The following is a 19430-nucleotide window of genomic DNA, read 5'->3' as shown; positions in this document are numbered from 1 at the left end:
CAGACATATTTAAAATTACAGAGCAGAGGTTAGATAGACATTTTGAGATTTTGGAATATCATAGTTTTTCATTTCTTGAAAGACCACTCATGAATATGTGTGATTGGTTTTGACCTTAATATAATGCAACACATATACATTAAAATTGCCCATTGTAAATATACTGGCTTTTAGAAGTACCTTAATATACCTTGTGGAAATCTCAGGGTCCGAAAAATATAATTTCAAAACCATTGATCTAGATCCTTTGTTCTGCAATTCAACTACATTAAATCTTCTGCAGGGCTATGGAGTTCTGAGTTTTACTCTCAAAGTTCCTGCCAGGAAACAATACTCCATTATTTTTCAAATGCCTGGTGTGCTATTTATAAGATGAAATTGGTAATTACATGTTGTTATTTTTGATCTCAAATTATTTTTCATCACTCTAGTTGCCTACTTTGTTGTGAAATCTTTACACGTATGCATAATGTTAATTTTAAAAATACTCTTCCTGCTTTGATGGAAATCTACCCAGTGATGGAAGATATTTCTGTAATATGTCTTAATGAAACCCAGATGCCTAGATTTTAGGCACCCTATCCCCAAGAAGGCCTACATTTTTAGCAGGGGTATTTTTTTATCTGTGATCTTTGACTTCATACCATCACAGCTGGCTTGAGACTCTAGTCATTTTTTCATTCCTCCCACCCTCACCCCATCCATTTTTATAAGCATCCAGTGTTGAATTGATTGTCTTCAATGTAAATAAGATATAAATACGTGCAATTTCTAAAATGACATTACTATTTACCCCTTGATATTCATTTTTGTTTGTGCTTACAGGAACCAATATATATTTATAACATAATGTTTGTTATAAGTTCTTCTGAAATTTCCCATAGTCCCAAAGTAGCTTTTCCTTGCATTTCTTAAATTCAAACATATGTTAGATTATTCCTTCATTCATCAGTTGTCAAGCTTTCCAGTGTTTTTATATCCCTTACTACTTCTTCTGAGGGATTCATGTGGCAAGTAAAGTGGAGTTCACTATTCTGAAAATAGAGATATTAAATTCTTATTTTGTTCATTTACCTACTCTGTGATTTTTAGAAAATCAACCTCATTTTGTTAGAAATTATTATTATTTATTTTAAATACTATTTAAAATTGGAAGCACAAGGGAAAAACTCTAACTTCTCTCATAATTCAGAGAATAAAACAAAACATATTTCTCTGAACAAAATGATTGTGGATTACATTGAAACATTAATTATTACCTTAATTTTTCAACGAACTAACTGAAAGTTAATTCATTAACTGAAAGTTTCTTGAAATTTGAAGTAAGCAAAGTTTTATTTTTACATACTTAACAGATTATTTCACTCAGCTTCAACAGATTTCTGTCGGGGAGGTATGTGGAAGTGTTATTCCATTTTATAGAGTTAGGAAAAAGACATAGAGAATAAAATCATCCTTATAATTCTAGACCGCCATTTAAAGTGCTGTTGGCAGGCAGATATGAGGCTTGCCCACAATATAGAGAGATAATATATTAAATTCCAACTGAGGGCTTGCTATGAACTGCTCCCAAATCCTTTTTTGTAATACCTGTGGAACCTCAGACCATAGGAGATATTAAGTGGGACTACTCTAATTGAGAAATCCAATGGTCACATCCATTAACTATTTTAAAAATTAATAGGAAATTACCTATTCTCACATTAGAATAAAATTTGTTGAAAACAGGGAGACACAATACTTACATGTCATACTTTATGAAATGTGTTTTTATATCAAAATTCTAAGGTAATTAAATTTTAACTCAATAATGAAGAGTCTATAATTCATCTTTGAGCTTTCTGAAGTATTTCAAATTATTCAAGTCTTTCTCTTGTTGCTAATTCTAAAAGGATTTGAAGAGGTTATTAATGAAAAACTTTACAAATTCATATGTACTACATTATTTTGGAAGTATTATTTCTAAGGGTTTTTTTCTTTGTCTTTTATAATATAGAAATTAAAAATGATATATAAGGCATAAAATAAGAAATAAGCTAACTTCTCACATTGCCATTAATCATAGGGTGGTTAGTATCCTTGGAAGAATGTGAGATGGGAACACAGCAAGCTGTGCCCTCATTTTGTGTGGTATAATCATCACTCCATTCCCCTATCCAAGGAAGGCATGTTTTCAAAAACATGTACATTTTCTTTGAGAAGTATGTCTGAGAATTTTCAGTAAATAATAATAAATCAGTTGCATTTTTTGTGTAACTTACATCTCTCTGTAAGAAACTCAAAATCCAGTACCCTAGTATACAAATGCTAGCAAGACAGCCTATATATACAATGTCCCATTTTTCTGCATTTGCACTCACATTCTTATTGAAGAATGTGGTCCTGTAAAATAAAACAATCTATTTTCAGTATTTATTAGATATTTTAATAAGTTAATCTTCATATGCTTCTTTATTTTATGGGGGCTGAGTTAACTGAGGTTTTATTCAAACTACTTTAGAGTTGTAGAGACTTTTGAAGTGAAAAGGTCAAACTATTTCCCAAAAAAACTGTAACTTATTTTTTTCAAGATTCCAGCATAAAATTCTTAAACACAACATTATGCAGTGGTTGAGGTCGTTACGTCAGAACAAGAGAGTGTGCATATATGGAGAAATGTGTTTTTAAAAGAAGCTACAATACAAGGAACTTTTCTTTTCCATAAGCAACACATATTGACTCTAATGTTTGCTCCAGCGTTGCCTTTTGAATATTTTTGCTTTAAAGTATGGTAAAGCATCTCTTAATCCATCTGGATAATAGATGAACAGTTATAGGCATGTCCATTTCTGAGCCAGGCACTGCATATGCTCACTCTTTCAAAGACATCAAAATGTAAAACCATTCCTTCTTTCACCATTACCCCCTCCCCACCTTATTTAGAATTAAGGGGAAAGATGGGTTTATTCAGTGTTTATTTCCATAGGCTAAACAATGGAAAAATCAGATTTTGTGGAGGTTATTGTGGAGTCAGGATCTACAATCTCCTTTTGCTCTTTCATTCACTCTTCTTTTCTCATTGCCCATAATGGTGTCATTTAGTAAAGTTCTGATTCTGTGCTTCACCTGGTACTCTGGAGGGCTTGACATTCACACCACTAATTTATTATCAAATCTTTAATTTACATCCAAGAACTACATTACTCATTGGCACATCCATCCATTCATAAAGATTACTGTTTACTATTTCATGTCTTACAGAAATTTCAAATATTCAAATTTAGATGTTGTGGCTTGGGCCAAGTTTTTAAGATCTGCATTAATATTATCAAGGCTGTGTTATTAAAATCCTTAGGATAGAAATGGGGGAAAATAGATTGATTTCTAAATTACCCATGGAGTCACTTATATAGGAAGCATCACTCTCGTACCTTTTAATAAACATTCATTTATGAAGATGAATTATGCTTACACTTAATATGATTTCTCATGCCCACCTCTACTACTAAAATATAAAAGAACATTGTTTTCTAGAAGAAAATAAGTATAAATGGCTAGAAGATGATTCCTCTACTTGCACTACAGTTGTTTTTAGTAAAATGATATCAAAGTTGATTAAAATTGTGACTGAAGCAAAATGAAGAAACTGTTTCTTTTCCGTTTGAAAAAAAAATCGGTTCTAGAAGATAGGAGTTGTAATTGATGTACAGAATGGCATATTTATTGACTCTAGTGTATGCTGAGTTAAAATGTTGCATCTGGACAAGGTACAGAAGATGATACTGAATGAACAGGCTCCCTGCAATGCTTTGTTAGAAAGGCTGAACCACTGCTTGAGTGCCAGTCTCTGCCAGCTGCACTTCTACTTGCTGTATCTTGTTGAGGTTTGTTTTAATGTTGCTTTGGGGTGTTCCAGAACTTAATTTTTTATGTTAATGTGACATGCAGCCGTATTATGTTATAGAAGTCTTGAGATGCCTGTAGTCAAAAATAACTCCTTCTTATTGCCCTCTTGACTCTCACCCTAGGTATTAAAATGTTAACAACTCCTCACCATGGTATTCCCAAATCATTTTTTAGATGAGATCCAAAGTTTTATTTGCATTTTCATATGAGGTATTTGCATGCAATTTAAATATCCATGAAATATTCATCCATATCCATGAAAATAGTCTTTAATGATAAAGACTATTTGAGGATATAAGTTTCAAAGGTTGATTTTTTTTTTTTGAAAGTAGGAGAGTTAAAGTTGGAATGGATGTTTGTTTTCTAATGTAAACTGCAAGAACTTGTATACTTTTGAGGTATCTTTAGAATTCCTCTAACAAAGTTTTTTGTCAGTATTATTTAAATAACATAAATCTCAGGATGATTTCACACAATTGTATTTAGAACATTGGTAAAAAAAAATAAACAGTATCAATAACTTCTCTCTAGAGGCACATACATTAAAGATTGAAAGAATAATGTAATATCTAAAAAATATGAACAATGTATTAAAATATCTTAAATGTCAGCTTGAATAGACCAACTATTATTTCAGGATGATATCATGTGTTCATTTTTTTCTCTCCATTTCACTGTGGTGAGGTGATTCAAGATGTCTTAAGGGCTGTTAAGTGACAAATGCATCTACATATTATGAACAAAATTTGAAAAGCCACCAGTTCCTCATTGTGTAATTTTCCTCACCCAAGAACACTATATGTATTAAGTATATTACTTAAATTTTCCTAGCTGTACTTTACTAATAAACTGCCAGTTCTTTAACACGATAAAATTAAGATAATTGCATTTTTCAAAAATGGCACAAAAGAACAGGTTTTGTTATCTATGTTGTATAATATATGTAATTATACAATAAGAAAGACAGAGAATAAAATAGGTTTCATTTTTATATCAAAATATACACATATTTAAGAAACATTTTAGAATATGAAACCAAGGAACAGTCCTCAGTGCATGTCAATTGGCCACTTCATTTACATCATATAGTAGTTATCAGTCAACTTTGTAATGAAAATACTTTGTCAATCTGATACTTTGGCTGTATTTTCTTTATGCAGAAGTAAATGAAATTTTGTTTTTAATAAACTCAATTTTGTTATAAGAGCTTGTGAATAATAAATTCACTTCCTTAGAGTTTCACTAAAAGTAATTTAAATATTTTTATTTTGGTCAGCTGTTTTGATGTTATATGGTTATTCACGTACCTTAGTATTCATCAGCGTGTTCTCTCTCCAAACACTTGTCCTCATGTAGACTCAACCAGAATATCATCCACTCATTCATTTATTCATTCATCAATGTGACAAATATTTTTGGGGCCAACTCTGAGCCAGGTGCCAGGTCACTTCAGAAATTTATAGATGAATGGGAGTTGCTGCCACTTAAGAAACTAACAACAATAGCAAGAGAGCCAAAAAACATTCTCAAATGACTATGTTGCATTGTAGAATGGCAGTCACACCATGAGAGGGATACAGAAAGCTACTGAGTTCAGAGGGGGCAAGATTGCATTAAGCCAGGATATTAGGGAAAAAAAACAAAAACAAACGTGAAGAAGGCAACAATTGAACTGGACTTTGATAATTGGAAATTGTTAAGAAGAGCATCCTAAATGCAGGAACCAGTATATAGGAACATACGGAAGCACGGAGAAATATCTCAGAGATGATGTGGGAAGTGTGCATTGGGGCTACGTTTAGGAATCTTTACCTTATTGTTTTATTGAAGACTTTGCAGAAGAGAGCTAACACAATAGAAAAGTACCTTACTTATGGCAATTTGGCTACAGCCATGTCTAGTATAGTTTAGGAAAGCAGTTATAGAATGCAGGGGCATCAGTTCAGAGGCACTGATAGTAACCCAAATGAAAAACAGCAAGACCTTAATTGAAGAAGAGGTAGAGCTAGTGAAATGGAAGAGGTGGGTCATAAGACTTTTATGTTGTATAATGCTTGGGATTTGGCAACTAATTTGTTGTGAGGTACATGAGAACAGGGCTTTGATCTTAAGGTACCAAAGCCATGAAAATGTTATTAAGAGGAAAAGAAGGCAGCAGATCAAGATTGAAAGTCAAGAAAAAGATACTCTTTTCTTTTTCAGATCTATTGAGTTTGAATGCCAGTGGAATATGCCTAGAAAATAAATCCACAGGGAATAATAGTATAACTCTCAAAAGAATAAAACCAGAGGGATAGATGTATTCATTAAATTGATGGAAATGGATAGATTGACAGGAGACCAGTGGAGACACTAAAGATTCCAAAACAAGAGAAATAAATAAAACAGAATAATGGAGTAAGGCGCTGAAAGGAGGAGACTTTTGAATCAGAGACGTATTTGGGACAGTTCATCCTGAGAAAAGGCAGGGGCCTCTGAGGTGGCAAAAAAAAACAGTAAAAGAAAAAGGGAACAGAGAAATGTCTGGTGTATGGTATATGGTGAAGTCATGTTTAAAAATAGGTTTGGAGAGCTTCAGACTTCTCAGTGAAATCTGGGCAAGAGTGAGGGATACTAGCTGGGGAAATACGATTCATACAAACGAGTATTGGTGTTATTTCATACTGCTGGTGTGAAAATCACTTAAGGTTGCAATCATTTCAACTGTGTTGCGTGCTTCTGGGCTTGATGTGATTCACCACTTGGAGATGTGGCTAATCGTAGCTTACTCTGTTCCAGGAGGTGTGGTTACAGCAAAGCAAAACAAGATCCAGAAGAGGAAAAGATGCATTTTCATAATGGGCACAGTAAGCAAACTGTAAAAAAAAATCAAGTTAAAACAAAGTAGGGGACACTTTATTGTTATTTTGGCTTCTTTTCAGGCTAGAGATTTGTAATAACTGACCGAAAATATTGAGATAAAAAGTGTAAAGTGTAAGTGTTTTGTTACATTCCTCTAAAGCGTATGGGCTTGTGGTGTTGCCTGCTGACCCTAGGCAACAGCTGGATGGTTTTTTCAATTCTTTAAAGCCTACTTTCATTACAATCATTAAAATAAAAAATTTTTGCTTAATATAAAAAGCTATTATTTTTCAAACCAAATTTCCAGGCCAATTCTAATTCCTAGCAACAGTCAGTAGAAATATGTCATTAAATAACACCACCAGATTAAATGAATAAATTTCTTCTTCTTTTTCTAACATTTTGGTAGGAATTTACCTGAGGACATCCTGTAGCAGCAACCTTGGTTCAAATGACTTGAAAAAGACTACACTTTTAAGAAATGCAGAAAATCAAGTTTTAATAATGAGCTTTAAAAATCTGCCTAAATGGGAAGAATAAAGAATATAAAGTAAAAATTTCTCTTTATCCCTTAATCTTACTCCATTCCCTAAAAGTAATCTTATGTAGTATATCCTCCCAGACCTCTTTTTATACATTTATAAAATACACATACTCAGTTATCTTTCTTAACATAAATAGGATCATACTATAATGTTCTATAATATATTGTTCCAGTTCTATTAAAAACAATAGTTCAATAAATGTTTGTATACTCATGTGTATATTTATATATAACAGATACCTAGAAACAAAATTGCTGAGTTAAAGAGCAATGCAGGGGCTTCCCTTGTGGCTCAGTGGTTGAGAATCTGCCTGCCAATGCAGGGGACACGGGTTCGCGCCCTGGTCCGAGAGGATCCCACATGCCGCGGAGCAACTGGGCCCGTGTGCCACAACTACTGAGCCTGCGCTCTGGAGCCCACGAGCCACAACTACCGAGCCCACGTGCCACAATTACTGAGGCCCGTGTGCCTGGAGCCCGTGCTCCGCAGCAGGAGAAGCCGCCGTAGTGAGAAGCCTGCGCACAGCAACGAAGGGTAGCCCTCGCTCGCCGCAACTAGAGAAAGCCTGCTCAGCAACGAAGACCCAACACAGCCAAAAATAAATAAAATTAATCTTAAAAACAAAAGAGCAATGCATTTAAAATTTGATAGATATTACCAAAACTACCTCAGAAGAGGCTTTATGAACAGTATAGGAGAATGCCCATTTGCTTAAACTTTCACCAATGGATATTATGTATATTTTTATGTTTGTCAATTTGATGAGCAAAAACAGTGGTACAAGTGAGGTTGAGTATACGCTTCCTGGCCAGTTATATTTCTTAGTGAGTGAATTACCTATCCATTTCCCTTGCCTATTTTTCTGCTTGCAGCTTCCTCATTTTGATCATAAGAGTAGCCACAATATATTGAGCACTTGGCTATGTGCCAGCCACTGCACTCGGTGCTTTAAAATAATTCTTTTCTTGAAACAACCCATTTTACAGGTGAGAAATATAAAAAACATGGAGAGGAAATTCAAACCCTGGTCTTTTTTACTGGTCTCTTCTACTCTAAAGGCTGCACTTTCTCCGCTATATCACTATACCAAAAAGCCTCATTTTACTGAAACAGAAACTCCAAAGGGAAGAAACCCACCCAAACACTCACAGTCTCGTAGCTAAGATGCCCACCTCAATCCGGATCACTGGTGTGCTTTTTTCTGGTCATCCCAGAAAACTAAGTTGAAAACTGCCAAAAGGCTGTTCAAGCAAACATATTAGACTCCGTGGCCTGTTATCTGTGTCCTTCAAGATAAAGAACCCACAGAACAAGGGTGGAAGATAAATAAAATAGAAACACCAAGAAACATGGAGACTTTAGCCCCATTCCAACCATATCACAGTCAAAGCAGAGAGCTGATGACCCTACAAGTCAGTCCTGGTATGGGTTTCAGTCACCTCCCATGCCAAAATGTTTTTTAAAACTCTGAAGCTAGACGAACTATTAATCACAAGCATGAGTAGCAGATAGTTTGAGGTTCTGCTCTTTATAAAATCAAGATGTTTATTTTATAATCCTTTTATCAAATAACCCAGAATGAAAAGTGTTCCTAAGACTTTTGCCTTTTTTTTCTCAGATGTGATTAACGTAATGAGAACTACTATAGGAAATATGATTTTCTGATATTATTGTTCATACTGATTATAAACTTCTAAAGAAAAAGAGGGTGGGACAAATTAAGTCTAAGAAATTTACAAAATCCCTTCCTTCAAAATCATTAACTAAATGTCTATCTAATGAATTGATAACAGTTTTAAACTGGGTGCATGGAGATGCATTAAACCATTCTTTCTACCTTTGTGTAACTAAAATTTTCCAATAATAAAAAATTAAAAACAAATCTGCCTAAATGGGTTCTAATTTTATTATTATTTTAATATGTTCATTTTTAAATAAATAGTACAGTGCGAGTCAATTTGCCAAGTAAATGACAAAAAGTGTTTTTTTTGTTTTTGTCAGTCTGCCATGACCATGAAAGTCAAAATCATGAAAGCCATAATTCATGCTGCAAAGCATTTTTGAGTCCATTTTCACAGTACTATCTTATTTAATGTTATTTATCATCAAAAAATACTGTGCGGGTAATATCGGTGGCCTTTAAAATGTGATGAAACTGAGGCTCATAGAGCATAAGAGACTTGCATAATGCCCTGCAGCAACAGTAGAGTGAATTTCTCTTTTCTTCTTGACTTCTTTGTCAGTCTTATAGGACCAAAGCACCAGAAAAGTTATTTTAAATTATTTTTGTAAAACCTAAACTAATCATCCGTGATGAAATTTTAAGGAAAGCATAAGAAAACAAACCAACAACTAAACCAGTAGTATTTCATTGTCCAGTTTAGTAAACAAAAGTATCTTAGTTTGCCTCAGAGACTGACTCCTGAACATTAGTGTTGAAAGATGTCCTTATTCAAATACGTCATCACATATGCACTTCTTCTCGTGCATGCCAACAATCCAGATTTCTAAAATTATAAAAATGAGAGCTGTACAAATGACTCCTATAATTCAGGAGAGGGTCTGTCCTTGCAGCTCTGTCACTTCTAGGAATTGGGGATTTAAGCCATAGTTGTACATTAATAACGTTTATAATTTCACTCATCCATCACAAGCACTTCGATTGTAATGCCCATTTATTTTTACAGTTAAACTGCCAGGAGTAAGAACTTATATTGATCCACACACCTATGAGGATCCCAATCAAGCTGTCCATGAATTCGCCAAGGAGATAGAAGCTTCATGCATCACCATTGAAAGAGTTATTGGAGCGGGTAAGACGGTGTGTTTAACTCGGACTTTTAACTTGTGTTTATATTATAACATGTAATATATCAATGTCCTGATCTAACTCAGAATGTTTTTAATCTTTTGTAATTAACTTGCTTTCAAGGTGGTATATAATTGATCATATTTTAATATTACCTTCTGCCTAGCTCATACTTAAACCAACAAATGTTTGGTTTATGAAAAAAAACAAACCAGCAAAAATGTATATTCAAACATAGTGTTTTTTACCATCTACTGTTTATTATATTTCATATATAATATATATAATTTTTAATACCCAAAAGTATTTACAACATTCAAGCATCCAATTATTCTACTTATGAATCATCTCTTCCTTAAGACTGTTTCCTTTTTGTCCTGCTATGGCCCTTTTCTTTTTTCTTTTCTCATTAGTGTCACTGCTAGATAGAAAGCAAGGAAGAAGGAAGTGATTTTCAGTCAGTTGCTTTTAATTTCTTTCTAATGTTTCCATTAAGGCTTCTGTAGGTGAGAGAGCTGAAACTAATAACCCCCAATGTGTCTTACGATCACCTGTAAATGATTTTTCCCAATGCACCATTAATTTAACATAGATAAGGAAGTTGGACTCCCTTTCAACTCTGTTTTATCTAAAGCTTACTATTCTAAGAGAACTTTAGACTACGTTAGAGTAGGGATTTGTAATGAGTTTCTGTGTTTTCTACATCTTTATCACAAGGTGAATTTGGTGAAGTTTGTAGTGGACGTTTGAAACTTCCAGGAAAAAGAGAATTACCTGTGGCAATTAAAACCCTTAAAGTAGGCTATACTGAAAAGCAACGCAGAGATTTCCTGGGTGAAGCAAGTATCATGGGGCAGTTTGACCATCCTAACATCATTCACTTAGAAGGTGTTGTGACCAAAAGTAAGTACAATGGCAAATTATGCATGTGAATTTCTTCTATTAGATTATTATTAATTTCAGGTTTGAGAGAAAACTGGCCATAATGTGATTAACAATTTCCCTAATATTAATAGTGTTTGTTCTATATTTTAGTAGATTCTTGTCAAAGCTGATCTTCAGTGAACCCGAATTTCTATTTATTATTTGAAATATTTGTGTTAACTCACTTACTATGAATTCAGCACCAGAGAAAATGTATCCAGATAAAAGGAGCAGTAAAAGTATCAATTTTTTTCCTCTTGGCTCTTTCACTTTTTATCCTAATGAAATATTAACTTCAAAGTTTTGATTGAGGCATTGAAGTTTAGCATTTAATAGGATTACTGTAACCATAGATGCCCACCACCTTTTAAGTGGTTTTTTTTATAGCCAGATGTATTTCTTTTATTGATTTTTTTCATTGAGGTATTTTAATAGTTCTAAGGAAAGCAATTGCCTCAGGAGACTGGGAAAGTTCCTTGAGACTAATTATTTTGTTAAAGCAAATCCTGTTTTTACTCAGATATATCTGGAATTTCACATCTCTCAGATTCTTGTTAGTGTCTTGTAAATGTGGTTATGTGTTGAGCTTCCCAATATAAGGATTTCAAATAATTCTTCAGTCACTCAATAAAGTATTTATGTGACACATAACTGAGGCCTTTATTTTCTTTTAATCCATTTTTTCTTTGCCATTCCTACGTATCTTTTTCCTTCCTTTATACCTCATACACTTCATACCACTTTGTAAAATCGTCTGAAACATTTGGCAAGGAACACGCTTTAGACTTTTTTCAAGCGCTGGTTCAACTTCCATTTGCTGTTAATCAAGTTTTAAGTTATATATTGCCAAATATGCATAGCAGCAATGTATGTTCAATAAATGTTCTCAACCGATGAAGTAATTTAAATTTCTTGGATATCCACTTATGCCATTTAGCTTTTAAATATGGAAAACAAAACAAAAACAACAACAATAAAAACTTTTTCCCAATAAAGAGGAACAAAAGAAACAACAACCAAAAAAAGTACTGGTTTATAACCAGTTAATTCCCAAATCATGATTCATTCACAGTAGGTCACAGATGAGAACACAGAAGAAAAATACCTTAGCTAAAATTATCATGTTGTTGATTGGCAGAACTTTTGAATCAGCCTGTATTGCTGGGAGATTGTTTTTCTCCATGTCTCAAAAAGATACACATCTCCAGTAAGAATGCCCATAGGGGAATGTAGCATAGGAATAAAATTACCTGCAGCCATGTGGGTTTCTTCAAACTTGGATGTGTTACTTTTCATGTACCTCTTAGCCATCTGTATGTCTTCTTTGGTGAAATGTCTATTTAGGTCCTCTGCCCATATGTATGTATATGGCTGATTCACTTTGTTGTACAACAGAAACCAACACAGTGCTGTGAAGCAATTATACTCCAATAAAGATCTATTAAGGAAAAAAAAAAAACAAAAAAAAACTTAGATGTGTTTCTTTCCCCCAGTTGAGTACATGCCTAAAAATAGGTAAGAGGCAGGGACACAACGCAGGTGAGAGACAAAGAAAATATATAGTTTTTGAAGGAATAAAATAAATTAAAATATTTTACAAAATCATGCCCTATGATGAATGGGGAGGAATATTTTAAGTGAGAATATGATGTGAGGGAGATGGTCACAGGTACAATAAAATGAAATCAGAATTTGAACGGGATTATACTCTTATCTGAGGGGAAGGACTTTGAAAGGACATTAGTGATAGCATGTGCTGGGCTAGATACTATGGGAACAAGAATTATAACAGTGATTGAATAAAATTATTTCCTATGCTGGAAAGGTATTATCTAATATAAAACATACTTCTTAATGATAGTCATAGTAATAATAGGATGCAAAATATTTGATATATTTCATGTCTTCTTTTCATCCATAATATGACTGCTAAGTTTCACTTCCTCAAATAAACTAGGACCATGAGTTCCTCTTACCCAGGGTATATGTAAAACTAATGCCTATATGTAGACAGCCAATCCATCCTGTAATGAGTTAAGCTGTAATGTGTAGAAGAGTGCCAGATCACTATTATGATCATGGAAAACAGTACTGCATAATGGTCAAGAACATGGGCTATGGCTCTAGCCACCAATTTTCATTTTGCTTCTGCCATAAACTACTATGTGACTTTGCACAAGTTGGTTATACATTCAGAGCCTTAGTTTCCTCGCTAATGACATGGGGTAAGAATGCCTCAGTGATGTTGTGAAGGTGACATGAATTAATACAGGTAAAGTTTAAATGGGCATGACACAGAGTAGGTAATTAGTAAACACATGGTTATTACTTTTCCATTTATTTCTCTTCCTGTGCTCTGAACTCCTCTATATCCATTTCATTCCTAATCCATTTTAATTGATATGTTGCCCTGCCTACATTGCCTCTTCCTCTGAAACTTAACTACCTTTTCAATCCCTTCAAAATCTTATTCAAATTCTATCACCTCCATGAAATAATTCCTCATCACTTAGCCCTGAAATAATCGCTCCTTCTTTCAAACACTGTACCTGTATAAGGATTTTTGCAACTTTCAGTAATGTTCCCTCCTTTGTCCAAAACTCTTATTCAAATTTTTCATTTAATTTTGTCTCCTCTGCATATATTTTTAGCTCCATAGCTAAAAAATTCTGCTCCATGAAGAACAAAAAAGTCTGCTCCTTGAAGAAACAGATGATGTCCTAAATATTTATGTAAACCCATTACACTTAAACCTAAAGCCAATCTATGGTCACTTTAGTTAAGCACTCTGAGCCTCAATGTCACAAAAAAGAAAAAAATCATACCTGCCTTATAAAAATTTTATGCAGATTAAATTAAGATATATTTGTGTGTGTGTGAACAAAATTGCAGGTAGTTATAGTAGTATTTAGTTTAATCTGTTTAGGTGAATTCATCAAATATCATCAGATATTAGGAGACAAGATCCCAAAATTATTAGAGCCAGTAGTCACCTACTTTTGTAGATCTCTAATTTATTACAGAATTTGTTTTATGTGAATGGGTCCTGACTGAGCAAGATAAGACAACTAAACTTCTCATAGTAAAACAACTAAATTTGTCATAGACCATTTTATATGCACTTGAGACCCTTATTTTAAGAAGCAAATGCCATTATCAGCAAATGGTCATATTTAAATTCTGTAAAGTCTAGTCTAAAAAACAGGGCTGTGGTTGAAAATACAGACTTTAAATTTCCAATCTTCTAATCAAATATGCTGTTTGATGTTGCTGCGGTGAAGTTACACATACAGGTAAAGCAAAATGTAAATATTTAAAATACTTCTTTGTCTTATTTTTTTTTTCTGTTTGAATTGAAACTGTATTTCCCCTTAATAAATGTAGCTCTTGATGTTCAACTTAGGAAGTCTTCAACTTGTTTTTAATTTACCATGTTGCAACTCACTTTGTGTCCTTAATTTCATGTTATCTGATCTGATGCTAATTTATTCAGCAGTTATTCTCAACCTGCAGCACACAGATAATGAGACATAAGTGCAACTAAATCTTGTGATTGTTTTTTTTTTTTTCTTGTGATTGTTTTGATTGAAGCTGAGGTGGGGAGTCTGAAGTAGCACTCCTCTGGGTAGTGCCATCACAAACCTTCCTCCTTCTTCTATCACTGCCTTACGTGACAGGAATATGGGGCCTCATTCAAATTCTTTCTGTGATTTGTTGTTAAACAAGAGACATCATAAATAAATATATATTCTAGAGAGACTTATGACAAATGACGTAAGAAACCCACAGGTCCTGGCTTAATTGACTCATTCACAATGCATGATGCTTTAATGTAACATACATAGAGCCAGCTTTTACAATTCAAATAGATTCAGGAATAAAATTTAGAAGTGGAAAATTATAATTTTTCCATTGCAGCAACCTTAGTTCTTTAAGATTTATTTTTTCCACCCATGGAAATATTATAAAAATTGACCAAAGGAATATTTCTATTGAAATATTTATAGTTATATAAATATTTATATACTATAATTATGTAATATAGTTTATATGATGTAGTTATATAAATATTTCTATTGAAATATGTATATTTCTATTTAAATATTCATACTTATATTTCTTAATCTAGGATAATATACAAATAAACTTAGTTCTCCTGTAAAATTACTAAATTTAAACAAAATATTAGAGAAAAATTAAAGAAATGTCTCCCTGTTTTTCTTTCCATGTCTGAGGAAATAACACATTCAATGGCAATTGATTATTTAAATTGTCAGATAATTCTGACTTATATAAATTTGTAATTATCTTTCAAATATAGTATTTCATTCTATCCTGTAAAAGTCCATTTTATTTTACAGGCCCTCATTATATATGACCCAGGGCTATTCCAACAATCTTCAGACTACTCTTTACATTTTGGTATTTTCCAATAGATATTAGTCCATTCCATACATTTTACTAAATCAATTTCCTCTCTTGCTTCATCACCAGGAGCAAACAAATCAAGCAAAATACATACACTTTGATACTGAACTTGATATAATTTGGCCATATCTCCATATTACACTATTTCCTTTCCAGAAAACTCTACCTAGTTCTTGTTCTGCCCTTGGAGATACTTCATTCTGCCCTAGCATGTCCTCTCCACTTTCCTCAGTTCTACTTGACCTTCAAGTTTAATTCAAATGTGACCTTCTCCATGAAATCAGTGTCATTTCTCTTCATTTTTCCTTCCATCCTCAGTGTCTGCCTGGCATAGAGTAGGCCACTCAATAATGTTGAATAGCTGAGTAAAGGAAAGCATCCCAGTCCTACATTTGTTTTATTTTGCTCACCTGTGTGTTCCTAGATCTGTGCTCAGCATGTGTAACATTTCATGTATTTGTTGAATGAATGAATTCTCAGCCAGAGACAATCTTACAAATTCTAGCTGCATTTCTCTGCACTTTGTCATATTGTCCATTGTATCATAGTTATCTCTCAACATGTTCTGTCCTTGCTACACGATGAACTTCTTGAAATTGATATATGTTTACAGCACCCCTAGAATCTGTCACAGGGCCAGACACATTAGGGAATTTCAAAACTTTTTTAAAAGACATGAATGATAGTAAATGAATCAATGACTAAATTACAGTTATCTAAACAGTTAAAATGAGTTAGAGTGATATACAATTTATATTTTAATTTAAGCAACTTTGTTCTATAAAACTATGGGTGTTTTAGGAAAAATAATTAAAATGCATATGAAGAAAATTGCACGAGGATCTTTTCACAGGATCTTACATTATAAATATGTTATAACTACTAATAATAATTAACGTTACTTTAAGTATGTGCTAAGTTAATGTTCTTTATATATTATCTTCTTTAATCTGCACAATAATGCTATCCTGTAGACATTAGTATTTGTTCTCATTTTACAGATGAGAAAAATTAACCTTAAGGAGGTTAAATACCTTATCCAATATCATAAAACTAGCATAGGATAATACCAGATTTAAAAGCAGTTCTGCATAACTCCAAAACCCAAGCTCTTACAGTGTACATTACTAACCTCATTTTTATTATTTGGTATACACTTGGCAAGAAACATTTATTTATTCAAAAGGTATTAATTGATTACCTAATACATGTCTATTCCTATTAATCAGTGGGATACAGCAGAGATTAAACAGACTGATTTGCTGCCTTTATGGAGCTTATCTTTGGGTAGGGGAGACAAACTAATTGAACAAATACATTTATAATATATTAAATGAAAAATGTAAAGCTAAGTTAGGAGATTATGGATTGTTTCTATTGAGGGTTGGTGGTTTCTATTTTATTTAGAGAAAGGCCTCTCTGATAAGGCTTGAATAAGTGAAGGTGTGAGCCTTACAGATATCTGGGGGCAGGCAGTGTGTTGTAGAAAGAAGAACCTGCAAGACTCGAATGGAACTTGCATAGAATGTTCAAGAAAAAACAAGGCCAGCGTTGCTTCAGTGGAATGAATGAGAGGAGTCTGGTAAGAGCTTAACTTGAAGATTTAATAGGAGAATAGACAGTATGTGAACACTTTGGTCCCTGCAAAGACTGCCTCTTATTCTGAGCCTTGGAGCCAAGATGTGATAGAATCTTATTTCTACATTAACAGGATCAGTCAGGATGCTGTGTTGAATAAAGACGGTAGAAGCCAGTGTTGAAATGGGGAGACAGGGAGGAGACTACTCTCATTATTCATACCTCATTATGGGTTAGATCAGGGTAGTAATCTAACAAGATGGTGAGTAGTAGTTGAATTCTATAGATATTTTGAAGGCAATCACAGTAAGTCTTCTTGTGGATTAGATGTGGAATATGAGAAAAAGAGAAGTCAATGATAATTATAAATTATTTGTCCTGAGTACCTTGAAGAAAGGAATTGTCAGTTATGGGGAAAATTCCAGGAGGAGCAAGATTGTGGTTGGTAATCAGTAGTTCTGTTTTGGACACGTTACTTTTGAGAGGCTTATAAGCACCCAATTGCAGATGTTGTGTATAAGATTGGATTCTGAGAAGTATAAATGAAAATGTTTGCAGTATGAATATGCTTGAATTTTATATCTTCCCTTTCACAAAAGGAAACAATTCTATGAGCCATTATCAGTGATAAACCATGATGGAAATAAACAAATTTAACATGGCAGTAGAAATGGAAGCCAGCTCATTAATTTGATACTAGTTTTTCATTATTAGGGCATAGAGAAAGGTATAATAAATAAACATAAGATATTTATTAGATATTTACAAGGGCTTTTTCTGATAAAATCTAAATTCTACTCACCTGAAAGATATATATCTATAGAAACAGATTTACTGGCTCAAAGATTGATTATTAGTAAATTAAACCTTGTGTTTTTAAAGTCATTTTCATTACTAATAAAACAAAGCTGTCACATTGTTAATTCTTAGATTCCTTAGCTCCTCTGCAAAGTCGATCATTGCTGACTCCACAAGTAATTATCCACCTTTGCTAATGTCAGAGCAATTCTAATTTATTTTTAACTTGAGAAATGAGCAGCTAATGAGAAAGTTTATATCAATATAAACAATCTGAAATAAAAGAGGATATTATGGAAAATTTGGAATTTCTATTTAATAGAAACATTTGGTGTTTCCATTTCAGGTAAGGTATAGAGGCTTTTGATTTTATAGTCTTTCCTAAAATTAAAATTACATAATTTTAAAAGTAGTTTTCCCTAAAGTGTTAACCAATAAATAAGGGTCATAATGGAATTAAAATATCTGAGTACCTTTCTAAGTTCTGATTGCCCCATACTTCATCCTCCCTTCACATTCCCCCGCTTGATAAGCATTATCTATTCCTACTACAAGCACAGGGTCCCATGTTCTGGGTGACATTAACCATTAATAATTGAATCATGATATTTCTTATTCCAAGCTTCCCTTGGAGTAAAAATTAAAGTAATTTCAAACAGCTACAAGTGTTAATGTACTAAATGGAATACAACCCAAATAGAATGGCGTAGTGAAATAAAACTATAGATATATAAGTATAAGCACAGGCTTACTTTTAATTATTTACAAATCTTGTAAAATGTTTGTAAGAGAAACCAGTGACAGTTGTTTTCCAGTGAATTGTGATGTTTCTAAATCAAATGCTCCCTTATACCCCTAAGTGGTACCATGTGTTTTTTGATGCACTCATGGTTTCAGAAAAGCAGGTAGTACCAATGCAAATAAAATAATAAGCCCAGATTTAGTTGCAACTCTTGTGATGTAGCCTAGTTCAGTGTTTCTCAAAATACAACGTGCCTCTGAGGATATTGTTAAAATGCAGAATCTGTTTTAATAGATTGGATTGGGCACTGAGATTTTGCATTTCCAGCAAGCTCTCAGGTGATAGCTATGCCACTTGTCAAGGGCCATGCTCTGAAAAGCAAGGACTAAATCAACACTCCCCACAGTTTGTCTCACCTAACTTTGAGATAGCTTGTGAAAAAAGACTGCTTTACCAGAAGTGGCGTGTTGTCTTCTCTCTTGGATTTTGTTGGACATTAGCACCAAAAAAATCACTTACTAATGAAGCAAATGCAGTTTTGTTTTACTGTGGTAAGAAAAACCCACATATCATGATATCTACCCCATTAAATTTTTAGATGTAGATACAGTTTTTTTAATTGTAAGCACAATGTTTTACGGCTGATCTCTAGAAACTTTTTGTCTTGCATAACTAAAACTTTATACCTATTGAACAGTAATTCCTTCTTTCCCCCTCCCCCCGCCACTGGCAGCCACCATTCTACTTTCTGTTTCTATGGGTTTGACTACTTTAGATACTTCATATAAGTGGAATCCAAGACCTATCCACTTCACTATCGAACACTTCAAAACGCTTGGAGCATATATAAGTAATGATCATACATAAAAACATATTATTT

The 19430-nt window shown here is 33.4% G+C and overlaps 1 protein-coding gene across 5 annotated transcripts in view; it reads left to right on the top strand.

Moving 5' to 3' along the window:
- Positions 1–19430, top strand: part of EPHA5 (EPH receptor A5) — a 321883-nt gene that overhangs the window by 269499 nt on the left and 32954 nt on the right. For all 5 annotated transcript variants that reach the window (XM_032632597.1, XM_032632593.1, XM_032632596.1 and 2 more), the window contains 3 exons: positions 6664–6731; positions 9959–10084; positions 10798–10983. In XM_032632597.1, coding sequence (XP_032488488.1) covers positions 6664–6731; positions 9959–10084; positions 10798–10983 — 380 coding nt within the window. The remainder of the gene's footprint in view (positions 1–6663; positions 6732–9958; positions 10085–10797; positions 10984–19430) is intronic.

This window comes from Phocoena sinus, chromosome 5 (assembly GCF_008692025.1).
Source record: "Phocoena sinus isolate mPhoSin1 chromosome 5, mPhoSin1.pri, whole genome shotgun sequence".
NCBI classification, from domain to species: domain Eukaryota; kingdom Metazoa; phylum Chordata; class Mammalia; order Artiodactyla; family Phocoenidae; genus Phocoena; species Phocoena sinus.
Note: the sequence above shows the minus strand (reverse complement) of the source record. Positions and strands in the feature narration are given on the sequence as shown.